This window comes from Lygodium microphyllum, chromosome 3 (genome assembly GCF_053477565.2).
Source record: "Lygodium microphyllum isolate KBCC chromosome 3, Lygodium_microphyllum_v1.1.10, whole genome shotgun sequence".
Lineage (NCBI taxonomy): Eukaryota > Viridiplantae > Streptophyta > Polypodiopsida > Schizaeales > Lygodiaceae > Lygodium > Lygodium microphyllum.
Window position 1 is genome coordinate 129,217,493 of NC_141137.1, and position 13,343 is coordinate 129,230,835.

Below are 13,343 nucleotides of genomic sequence, written 5' to 3' on the forward strand. Positions count from 1 at the left end.
CAAAGGTGGCTGGTGTTATGCATCAGATATACAATACATTTGAAATCACTCACATAGATGAATTCCACTACTTCCTTGATACAGAATTGCACAGGATCACTGACTACATTCTTTTAATTCAATCACTCAATTGACAGCAATGAACCAAGCTAATTCAAGCTACTGAAAAAGGTTAAACTCTTATTTAATTGCAATTATATTAACATGAACAGCATGGTCTACATTTCAATGTTTGACCAGAATTCCAGTTTGTTAAACAAGTCTTTTGAGATTCTTTTGGCATAGCACCAGAAAATCTGCATATTTTGCAAAAAGGATATCAATGGTGGTCATGACACTTTCCAACTCAACTAGTAGTCACATTTCCCCAAATTGGTTTCTTCTTAAGCTTAACCATTCAGTAATTGGGGAAAGTGGATAAATTTACATTGTTCACCTCAACAAGGAACTTTGAACTATTACCATTTGCAACCTCAATGTTGTTGTTGAAAAGGAGCTCATATGATTGCAGGTTCATGCCATCCCCACCAGCAATCCTAACAGTTTCAAATATTAGCTTCAATGGACATTTTGCATAGCCCTTTAAAAAAATAAATATACTATTCTTAACATATCTCTAATAAATAAGTGTTATCAACCCCCCCTTTTTGGTTCTTTGATGCTAACTTTTCAAAGAACAGTTTTTAAAGGCTATTTCTAGTGAAAATTTAGCTATTTTCCCAACATCCAATCTAAAATAACTTTGAAATATCTACTCACATTCAAAACCATATGGACAATTTAAATAAGGTCTACGTGACGTGAAAATTTTGCCCACATTTTTCTAGATTAGGATGACCAAGTAAAAACCCTAATCATGAATGACATGTAAACTTAGATTTTAGAGTCAATGGTTTGTCTAGGTTTGAAAGTCCAAAGAATCCACCAATGCAATTAATTTTGAAAGACAAGCATTTGGCAAAGTCCCAAAAACTTGTTAGTTATCTACCACCTCTGTGTGTCAACACACCTTAGTATGTGTAAGTTTAGGGTTAGAGTTTGAGGGAATCCCTAGGCATATATATTCCCTTTTTCAAAAAAAAAGCTATGGCCAATTATATTGTGAGAGTGTGCAATGGAACAAAAACATGAACACAAAGAGAGAAAGAGAGAGAAAGAAAGAAAGAAAGAAAGAAAGAAAGAATGTGTGGCCTTATGTAGACAAAATCCAGAGTACATCCATGTCTAATGTCATCTCATCAGTAAGGTAAACATAACATTACAAATAAGTGGGTGGCCTATGAAACAATACTGAAAATAACTATACGATGGGACTATACTAGGGTTGAACCATGTGTAGTGTTGTTTCATTGACAGAAAAGAAAAGGAAAGGAAAGGAGAACCATATCTGATAGAGCCATGTACAAAAGTGTGGTGGAGGCTATGGGTTGTAGCTGATCTCAAGATCTGCACATGATCACAGCTATGATGCGGTCCCTACCTGCTTCACTGATATGCCTGGTGGTGAGTCTTCGGTGTCTTGTAATAATGGCTCTAATCCAACTGTGGTGTGGCCTCCTCGGACGTGGTCCTGGTGGACAGGGTCGTCGTGCTCGACGAAGGGAAATGGCTCTATCCAATGTGACTCCACGGCGTGGCCTGTAAGGTGTTTGGCGAGGTGGCTCTGTCTCTGCTAGGCTGGTAGTGTCAGTAGGGTCGGCTCTGTAGAAAAAGTCTGTCACTGCTCTCTGTGTGTGTCCTTCTAGATGAGCTGGCCTCCTGTCTCACAGTAGTGCAATTCGGTGCCTCTCGAGCTCCAGGAGGAAAAGACCTAGGCATCTCTGGTCCTCGTACTCCATGACGCAACGAAGAGGTCCAAATCCATCACGGAAGAGGCAGTGGTACCATCCTCGTATGTCATAGTATATTGTGCATCTACATATGTAGTGCTCCTCCGTCTCAAGCTCTCGACCACAAAGCTGGCAAGTCCTATTCTCTGCTAGGGTATTTGTCCATCTGCCTGTCTCCATTTGAAGCCTATGTGAGAGGTGCGAATCTGTCCAATAGCAACCCGTATGCTATGGGAGAGATGGGTGTCCATATATAATGGCTGAATAGTGAAACCATCATCAAAGAGACACAAGAAATGACTCATGTAGAACTCCATCCTCGATCCTAGAGGGAGTAGTGGATGAATCCATGTCCTTGCTGTCTCAATCCTCAAGATATCAGCTCTAATCACCTGGTTTAGCTCTGATCGGCTGAGAGAGAGTGTAGGGCAGTCAATGCTATAATCCAAAAGCGGAAGATGGTCAATATCCAAACCATGTAGGCTCATCCAAATAGCCATCTATGAAAACCAACAATTCTTCTCGCCTCCTGTTGCTAGTTGTCTAGATGAGGTTAGTGCCAATCTAGAGTATCTATGGCGTGGGAAGTTCCCATAGTCTGTGCCAAAAGGTCGCTGCCCTAAAGAGTGCCTCCGTAACTATAGGTGTTGCCCCTAGCTCTGCTCTAACAATGGGATGTGGGGTGGAGGGCTTACTCCTAATCATGTGTGCTATCATCATGATCAATGGCCTTTCCATGCTATCCCAACCATCATAATAATCCCTCTCTACTCCAATCTGATCAATGAGTGGGCTAAGATGCCTGTGGTACAGGCTGCAACCCCATACCTCTGCTCCATATAGTAATGTAGGTGTGACTAGGGTGTCAAACAACCAAAGTTTGGTGCGGGGCTCCTGGAACTGTATGTGAGTACATTGACTCTCGAGTACCCCTAGTGCTGCGCATCCACATGCCAAACATGCCTTTGATGCCCCTCTCAACGAAAAACGTGGGCCAGAGAGAAGGTGACTCCCAAATAGACATATTCCCTCACATGCTCCAATATGTCTTTCCGAAATGTGAACTGGTACATAGATCTAGTTACCCATGCTGCTGAGGTATTGAAAACCATGATTTTGGTCTTCCCAAGGTTCACTGTGAGGTCTTTATCTCTACAAAAGATATGCAAAGCGTCTAGATGGCACTACAATCTCTCCGATGAATCTGAAATGAGAACAATACCATCTGCATACAGTAATATTGGTATCAACACCCCTATCAGGCTGGCTCCAGCTCCTCCTCCTCGGTCTATGTAATCAGGCACTTCATCTATGTATAGACCAAACAATGTGGGTGAAAGTGGACATCCTTGTTTCACTCCTATGGTACTGTCAATCCTCTCTAATAGTCCCCCTAGGTGCTCGTACATGACCTGTTACTTCCTCATATAATGCATAGACACCCCATCGTATACCCTCCGGTACTCCAATGTCCTACAATCTCTGCATGATGCGTGTACGAGGCACTGTATCAAAAGCTTTGCAAAAGTCTACAAAGCAACAATAGATCCTCTTGTCTCGGGCTCGACCCTCCTCAATAATGGCTCTAAGTGTGAGAATATGGTCTAGCATGGTATATCCTCATCCCCTCAATGCATCCTATCATGATCTTGGATCTAGGGATTCCAAATGATCAATTGTCTGTTAATCTCCTCCTAGCATGCAAGGGCCTACTACTATATGGCCTTGTGCATGCTCTGTCAAACCCATAGCAGGCTACGAATGAAGGATGATCTAGGTAGCATGGTTGATGTTGTAGTGTAGAAAGACCGATCTCAAAGACCGTCTCCACTCCCTATCTACACAAGGTATGCACTCTTGAAAGCCCTCCAAAAGGACTTTCCATGTCTGTCCCCCCTGGAGTGTGTCAAAAGTGGATGCAACGATGCAAGCATACAAGATTGTTGTATAGACTATACAAAAAAGAAATAAAAGAGAAAACACAAGAACATTGCAAAGAGAGAACTCAAAGATATGCTCCAAAAATGGAATCCATATACCAAACACAAGAAAGTCACATACAAGGATGAGTAGTGCAATAGCTATGTGGGCATCGGCACCACTTCCTCTCTCCAATAAAACCAATAACGCGTCATGTCAGCGTGGCCTAAGAATGCGGACAACCACCCAATAAATGCCATAAACCAAAATAATAAGCACCACAAAAATACCTAAAACAATCTACTATGCCTAGCCCACAAATACAAATGCACAAACTCACTCGTGAGCCAACTAATCTGCTAACAACCTCTCTCACATCATGGGTGATCTGATATAATATAATAATATAATGATAATGACTCATCATAGTCCATACAATAAAGACCACCAGAATAGATCCATGGATACCCAGAAAATTGGTGGCAAGCCATTACCAAGGTGCCACGGAGGGAACCTAATGTTGATTTTTTATCATACCAACACTTGAAAAAAGAGAGGAATCATAGCAACTCTCTATGTTTGTCAACAATGCCTTGAAGTAGCATACATAAACATCTTGACAACAATGCCTCTGAGCATACGTGACCATGGATTCCCCGCCTTTGGCCAAAGCACCAAAGCATCTCCTCATGTGAACGCGAACTAGGAGCCAATCTTGCTCTCTATCTAGGAACAGCCCATCATAAACTTGGATGTCAATCCCAACTCAAGGATTTCAAACTACCAAAATTCAATTAATGCACGAGGAAAGTCCCTCTCTGGATCCTTTGCACTTGTTTACCTGTATAGATGAGACTCACCAACCCCACCTCACCACCCTTTTACACTCCCTCTCTGGCACTAGAGAGTTGTGAAGAATGACCGCATCACATGCACTAGAAAGCAACTCGAGGAGGGGCAACTAGGCCCTTCCCTTTCGACACCTTGGCCTTCAGCTTGGCTAGATGATCCAAGTCGAAGTTACAGGAGGATGAGGACGATACATCTAAAGAGTCCATATCCTACTTTTTCTTCTTCTCCTTCTTCTTCCTCAAAGCCACTAACTCCTTACAATCCTTGCGCAAATATCTGTTCTTACCACAATGACAGCACTGGACCTTCGACTTTTTCTTCGTATCACCCTCTCTGAAGTTGCAAATGCCTCATCATGGCCTCCATTGTCACAAGGATATGAAATTTTGATACTTTGCTTAGCAATTGATTAAGTTATTAATCAAATGTGAAAATGCAAGGTGCACATGATGTGTAAGCTAGTTATTTCACAATGATGGGTCAAGGACCCTAAGAAATCAAGGAGTATCAAAGGCAAAAGTTGTAATAAGTTATCCTTGACATGTACTAGATGGTGCCTAGTGACAAATATTGACCTAGAAGATTTTAGTAGCCATTAATATCAGTGGTGACATTAGGAACTAGGCATTAAGTAATTAATTAAAGCCAGTTCAAAGGCTAATAAATGCTCAAGAATATTTAGATGAAAATTTGGCCTAGACAATTTAACTATTTGTTGGTAAAGTTAATTTTCTAAGCAAGATTTAATATTTAAATTAATTTTCAGAATTGATATTTTAAAAGTTATTTTAATTGGGCTGAAAATTACTGAAAAATGCAATTAGAAGGCTGCACTTGGCAAAACATGCCCGTGCAAGTGAGGGAAAAGATATGAGATGTTGGTAACAGCCATAGTACGGGGGAGTTTCGGAAACGGGGGAAACGGAAGCGGAAAAAACCGGAGTTTCAGAGTTTCGGCCAAATTTTGAAAACGGGGAAACGGCATTTCGGATTGTACATTTAAAAAAATACAATAATATATGGGTATGTAAATATATCAATGTCTACAACAACATGTATTCAAATTTCATACAAAACTTTGAGTCTTCATGTCATTTGATTAAAATCATGATTCATTACACATTTCACGAGTCACGACTCACGACTCACGAGTGAAGATTAAGGAGTCAAGCCTAAACTCAATGGTTGAAACTTAAGACAGCTTAACACAATTAAGACTCAATTTTCAAAATATAAGGTAACAAAATGAATTAGAATTTATGACTCATGAATAATCTATGATCTAAACTTTAAAGAGCAGTGAAGACTAACATTAAGAACAATGAAACAAGAATCAAGATGCATAATAAGTGGAATCAAGATACAATGATAGTAACTATGTCATGTGAATAATCTATTATCTGTCAAAACTCCAAAGTCCAGTGAGGCTATAAATATCAACATCAATGAACAACCGACAACTCTAGTCTGGACTTTGCACTGCTAAACTGACTCCTATATATCAAGAGTCATCTAGACTCTGAGGATCTGTGCACCATCTCCTCGTCAGACTCTGAGGTCCCTAATCGAGAAGTTGATGAAGCAGCCTCAGCCTCATCCTCAGACTCTGGCTCTAACTTTGCCTGTGATGCACGACTACATGTGGCCCTTACTCTAACCCTCCTCTGGACACGAGTCTTATGCACCGATGCCGATAGCTCCTCATAGAGCATGGAGTAGATATCTCACTCCTCCTGTGGTATCTGCGGAATGTCACGCACCTTCTCTATATCAATCTTGTCAACATTCACCTGTAAAGGTGAACGAGACAAAGATCTATCATATGAGAGGAGATTTAATATGTTCAACGTTCAAACTTCATATATATCACAATTTACAATCCAACTTTCAAGCAAATTAGCAATGTCAAGTGTCAAGGACTCAAGGTTAAAAAGTTAATTATACATAATACTAGTCATTACCAATTTACCTGTGAAGGCTCGGGGGACAGAGCGGTCCTCTCAAGAAGCTAGAGATTACAATGGCAAAACACTAAACGCTCCAACTGGGCAGTTGTGAGCTTGTTTCTCTTTTTGGTATGGAAGAGGACCCATGTGCTCCAGTTCCTCTCAACAGGCCCTAAACTATAATCTTGCGAGAGGACCCGAATGGCAATGCGTTTCTATTCAAATTTAAAAGATTGAGATTAAGTAATTCGCAATTGCTAATATGCATGACATAAAATCAACATTTGAGTGGGCAATAGATTACAGAACTTGTTACCTAGATTGCATAATGCATTAGATAATCAAGATTCAAAATATAAAAGTCACTAGTCACATACCAAAGTAGAAGCACAATTGCCGTATTTCTCCCACCAAGAGACAGGCTGAAGCTGTGTCTCTCGAAGCCTAGCTGTGGGTTGGCCAAAATGAAGAGAATGATTATGGAATGCCAACAAATCATCCTCTACTCTTCTTATCATATCTATAGCATCCCTTGTGAGGTGCCTCATGTACTCCAAAAAGCCCTCTAACTCCTCGCTAGTGTTTTGCTCCTCACTACGCCAAAGGGGATGCAAGATATGTGCGACAGCATGGATTGGTTTATGGAACCAATCCCATCGTGCATTCCACACTGCACAAATCTCATCAACCCTATAGATAAAATATGTTAAAAACTTAGATGTTAGAATAATGATCAATCATCAAGGAGTCGTTAATACCAAATAATTACACGTGTAAAAGTTAAACAAAAACTTACTTGTCTTGGGGCAAAAAGCTATTGCGAAGCAAGGCCTCGCCAATTTTATCCATATACTCATATAGAAGCCCCAAAGTACTCCCCTCCATATCAGTGATACACAATACAGTGTAAATAGGAGTGAGACTTTTCGCCAATGTCTCTGCCTCAACCCACCAACTCTCATTTAAAATATTGTGTCTAAAAGTAAGAGCCTTTGAAGACTCTCTCTCACTCCATGAGAGCCATTCCTGGCATGCAATGGTCCATATCAAATTTGGACGGACCTGTATCAACCTCTCCAATACAATAAATATATAAGCAAATCGAGTGGTGGAGGGCTTCAATAGCTCAAGTGTGCTATTGGCTCCAAACATTCTTGTGACAGATGGCCTCTTCTTCACAAATCTTACCATGCTTGTTGCCGTCTTCAAAATGTCATCCACCCAAGATATTTGCCCAACATCTTCAATAAGCAAGTCAAGGAAATGGAATACAAATGGAGTCCATACTATGCTAGGAAACTCCTCCTCAACCATACGTCCCATAGACACACAATTGCTTCCATTATCTATCACCACCTGCACCACATTTTGGACTCCTATGTCTATGATGACCTGTCGCATGTGCTCCCAAATGAAAGCTCCTGTGATGGTAAGACCTGAGGCAGAGGCATCGATGGCCTTAATGAACATGGTGCCTTTACATGAAGACACCAAAACATTGTAAACATTCCTTCGGCGCATATTTGACCATCCATCGCATAATATTGTGCATCCATATTTCACCCATGTCTCCTTCATTTTCTTCTTCCTCTTCTTCTTCTTCTTCTTTGTAAGTCCGAGGTGGGGATTCAGGAAGGAGAATCCCTGCTGCAGGTCCGAGGTGGGGAAAAAGAAAAGCTGCGTGAGCGAGACGAAGAGAGAAAGGAGAATCACGGCGCTGGATAACCACGCAAAACAGGGCCGACGGGCCGCAGGATCCCGAAACGGTGTGCTCCCGTTTCCGTCCCGGTCCGAAATGGCCGGTCCGTTTCGGACTTGCCGAAATGCCATTTCAGGGTACATAGGTAGCAGCTCATTCCAACATGGTGGAGGTTGGGAGAGGAAAAGAGAGAGCTATTGCTGCAATTTTCCAACCATTGGAGATCAGCCCAGCTATTGGAGAATATCAAAGAACTGTCCCCAAGTAGTCATGAGGCCATTGGAGCAAGTGATAGCCCCTATAGACTGTCTATAGGCAAGTGATAGCAAGATTGAGGCACACAAGGGCAAGTGATTGCATGTGGGCCCACAAGACCGGATGCTAAAGACCTTGCGGTCACACAAGGGAGGAGAGTTTCTCTCTAACGAGCTTGCTAGATTTTGTGCAAATTGTAGTATTCACCAAGAGTTTGCCAACATAGACACAACTCAAGAGAACAGCATACTGAAGCGGAAGAACAAGAGTGTGATCAAGATGGCTCGCACCATGATGGAGCATCTTCAGACATCCTAATGCCTATGGGCCAAGGCTGTGGCTACTGCTGTCCACATGCTATATCGGTCACCTACTTCAATCATAGTTGGTATGTACTATAAACCCTTATGAGGCTTATTTTGGAGCCAAACCAGATGTTTCTTATTTCAAGATCTTTGGATATGATGCTTATGTTCATATCCCAAAGACTCACAAGGATAAGTTTGAAGTGGCTTCGAGAGACAGGTGTTTGTGGGCTACCGCTTATATGATCTCATTAAGCAGGATGTCTACATAAGTCCTGATGTGCGATTTATGGAGGTTCCAGCTTCAGAGAGGGGTAAGGAACACCTTGTACTTGGAGATCCCATAGATAGTTGGGCACCAGAGACTTCCTTTGGAGCGGATGTCTCTTGGGGATGTTTTTCCTTCAGATGACGCTTCTTTCTCACCACCACTGTCCCCATATGCGCCACTATCGGTGGATGTTCTAGAGACTTCAGCAAATGGAGAGCAACGAGGAGAGTTCCGACCTCGTCCTCATTGGACACATGATACACTCCGTGAGGCAAGGATTGAGGGGGTCCCTAAGAAATAGCAACAACGGGATGGCCCAAAGCATTCTCAAAGGAACCAAGCACATTCCATTGAGTTTGTTTATTCTAACTATTGTCTGATGGCTCATCTTATGCAAGATAGGGTGCCCACCTCTGTGAAGGAGGCTTTGCAATCACCACATTGGAAGAAGGCTATGGAGCAAGAGTTGGATGCAATTGAGCAAAATGATGCTTGGGATCTTGTGCCTCGCCCATTCATAGGAAGGTGATTGGTGTCAAATGGGTCTTCAAGACCAAATATCATAGTGATGGTAATCTAGATAAGCACAAGGCGTAGCTCGTTGCAAAGGGTTTCGCACAGCAGCCAAGGGTGGATTTCTATGATACCTTTGCACCTATAGCTCGGATGGCTACCATTAGAGCCGTTCTTGCCTTAGCCAACCATAGGCGCCTGCATTATTGCAAAGCAATCGTAGAGGAGGCATTGTGGAGCAGTCATAGAGGAGGCAGACGACAGTTTGCCTGTGTGCCAAAAACAACAATTCGGACTAATGTGTGTCAAGCAGACAGATGGCTTTTTTGGTACTTCAAAAAGGGGGGGTGTTAGCAGATTAGTCAGCTCATGGTTGAGTCTGGACTTGTGGTTCAGTAGGCTCGCATCAAAGATTATTTAGGCGTTTTATTTGCCATTGTTTATTGTGGATTGGCATTATCTGCAGCCAATTGGCTAGCATTTAATGCTGGCCGACCTATCATATTTTAGGCATTTATTTTGGCCTATTTATTGTCAACCTCTCTCCTCCACATTCATTCATCACTTGACAGTTTCTGGGGAGAGGGAGCAAGTGCCAGTGCCTCCACAGCCGATGACTCATATTGTATATGTACTGTCTCATGTCTTGGTATATGGATTCCATTTCCGGAGCATACATCTGAGTTCTCATCTGTATTGTGTTATCTCTTTCTTTTCTTTTGTCTTGTGTCCACCAGTTTATTTCAGCACATGTTTATGCTTCCATTGTTGCACCACTTCTGACAGGTGGAATGTACGAAATGTGCTGAGGGGTGGACTCCCTCTAGAGGTAGACATGGACGATAGTTCAATTACTCTAACACGCATGGTCAAACTCTCAATAGCCACTTGTAATCTTTTTTTTTTTAAGAACGAAGTTTGAACACGACCAAACTTTATTATTTCACTACCCCATTAAGCGATCAAAGCTACCCCCTACCTGCTCCCTTTTTCTTTCACAACTACAATTCTGCATACAAACCATTTTTACTTTTTCTGCAATTCTCTCTCACACTCCTTGAACTCTAAGTCAACTCTTCTCTCAACCTCTCTCAAAACCTCTCCCTTTGTTAATACCATGTCTTCTCATGGTGTATCTCCCTTTGATGCAACTATTCTTGGACATCTCATCCATGATGTCCTAATTATAAATATAGGGGTATTCTAGCCATTGGCCATCCTTGAATGAAAAATGAGCATTTAGCCATATTTTTAAATACCCAATGAATATGCAAATTACTTCACGCTCTACAAGCATCAAATGAATGTGAATCATTGAGGTAGTACATCTAGATTGTATTAATATATAAAATATTGGTTACGCTGTCATGGAAATCTTGGAGCCAATCACGTCAAGGGGGTCATGTGACTAGACACGTTACCATGCAACAAGCAAAGGCTTCTTTGATGAAGAAGAAGAAGCCAATGTGGTGTCATCCGCCTCACAAAATTCGATTGTGTCATTATGACCTCGTTCTCGTGACATCCACCTCATGAAGGTCAAGATATTTCTTACAACACTTTCTCACTATGAGATGTACTCCCTCAATGAGGGTGCTTGGGATGACTTGGACTTTTTGTCCTTGGCTTTATCAACCTATTTCTGTTTATCTTGTTGAGCACCAAAAAGTAATTAAATATTGCATATCAAAAATAAAAGGCTTTATTCTTGAATAAGAGGATAAATGCCCACAAATCCTTTGTAAATAGTGAATATTATGACATCCATCCATCTCTAAACATTCTTCGAATCAACCAGCTGCTCTCGTGGGCTGCCCACACCCTTGGAGGACATTATCAGCCCGTAAGGTCCAATCAGCCCGTAAGGTCCAATCAGCCTTCATTGTGTGATCGCCTGCCAGCGTGGGACACATCGCACAGTCTGTAGCTGCTGGCAACAGTCCATTCGGTGGATCCAGCTATTGTCACCATCATCCAAGAGGCCTCACCCAGCTATTTCCTGCCATCATCAGCCATCAATCATTTCTTTTTTCAGCTGTTGCAGGTTCTACTCCTGCTGCTCCAGTTAGACAACCTGCTGTAAATTGCTTTTTCATCACCACACCCTGCATTTTGCTGCAGCTGGTTTGGACAGCCAGTAGTTGTCATCTTCTACCTCCATTTGCTGTTCAGGGAGCTGCTACACAACCAACATACTTGCATTTTGCTACCTGGAATCATCAAAGACATCCTGCTGCTCAAAGGACCGTGTTTTGCTCCCTCCACAACTGCTACAACATCATCTACAGTTGGTGGACTGTTGTTGTTGCATTTCTCAATCAGTCTGGCATACAACATACTCTGAGAGGGGCTTCTCTAACACCGCATGCAGTTCACCTCATCGCCAGTCCTCGAGACACAAGGGTTTGAGGTCCCCATTGTATCGTATTCATTTGGATGAAAAATCCCACATACCATTTACAGTCACCCGTAACATTTCTTTACATGATATCAGAGTTGGGAGCACACATTGACACCTGAGCCTTGATAAGAAAGCTTGGCATTCAAGATTACATGAGAACACAAGGAAAGATGTCTTAGCCATCATCCCCAAAGCAGCCCCTCTTGAAGCCTATCGGCTCTGTTAAGCTAACAAGGCGCATTACAACTTAAAACCTTAATGAGCTCTTTAAAACACCCCTAAAACTCAAAATTTCCAAACTTTATTAAAAATTACCAAAGTGTCTTTGTCCCATAATAAGCGAACACCCAAACTTTGGGAGGATCAACATCTATAGAGAGGATGCTGCCCATCCTTGTTCTGCAAAACCTCCATTAGTCGTTCTGCACTAGTATTTCCATTGCTGACTACACCCCTCTTTGGCAGATACCTTAGTTCATAGTGCAACCAGCCCTCCATTAGATCCTAGTGATCAGTCCACTCAACCAGACTGCGGTTTTTGCTGCATGCGCCTTCACTGTGGCCTGCTTATGCAACCAGCCTACAGTCACCAGCCTCAGAGGCTGCATTTACAGCTGTATGTGTCAGAAGTGGAGCAGCAATGGAAGCGTAAATATATGCTGTAATAAACAACTGAAACACAAGACAAAAGAGAAAGGGAAATAAAGAACATTGAAGAACACAATATAGATGAGAACTCATATGTATGCTCCGGAAATGGAATCCATATATCTAACACAAGACAGTCGCATACAACAATGAGTCATTGCCTGCGTGGGCACTGGCACCGGCTCCTCTCTCCACAGGACCTCCAAGTGGTGAACTTACTAACTGAGGAGGAGGAGCCCAAAATATATAGGCATGAATAATGCCATAAAATATGTCAGGTCGGCCAGCATTAATGATGGCCAACTGGCAGTAATAAATGCTATAAAGCATAAAATGCTACACAATAAAAATGCCTAAAATATCTACATAATGTGCCCAGCCCACAATACATGCTCAAACTCACACAAGCTGACATACTCTCCTAACATCCTCTCTCAAATCATGGGTGATCTAATACAATACAATGATACGATGATAAATGACTCATCATAGTCCATACAACATAGAACCACCAAGTAGAACCATGGATACCTAGGCAATGGGTGATCAAGCCACCACCAAGGTGCCTTGAAGAGAACCTGATGTCGATGTCAATCGTACCAACTCCTAAAGATAGAGAAGATCATAGCAGCTCTCAATGTCTGTCAACAATGCCTCTGATGTAGCACACGTGACCATCCTATCACCAATGTTGCAGCGCATAA

At 42.1% G+C, this 13,343-nt stretch overlaps 1 protein-coding gene and 1 pseudogene across 1 annotated transcript in view; both read right to left on the reverse strand.

Moving 5' to 3' along the window:
* The window catches only part of ARC3 (GTP binding protein), a 185,814-nt gene that overhangs the window by 132,899 nt on the left and 39,572 nt on the right, over positions 1-13,343 (reverse strand). Inside the window, exon 3 of the mRNA XM_087674777.1 lies at positions 463-536. Coding sequence (XP_087530903.1) covers positions 463-517 — 55 coding nt within the window. The 5' untranslated portion in view covers positions 518-536. The remainder of the gene's footprint in view (positions 1-462; positions 537-13,343) is intronic.
* On the reverse strand, positions 6,073-8,032 carry LOC148038891 (uncharacterized; annotated as a pseudogene).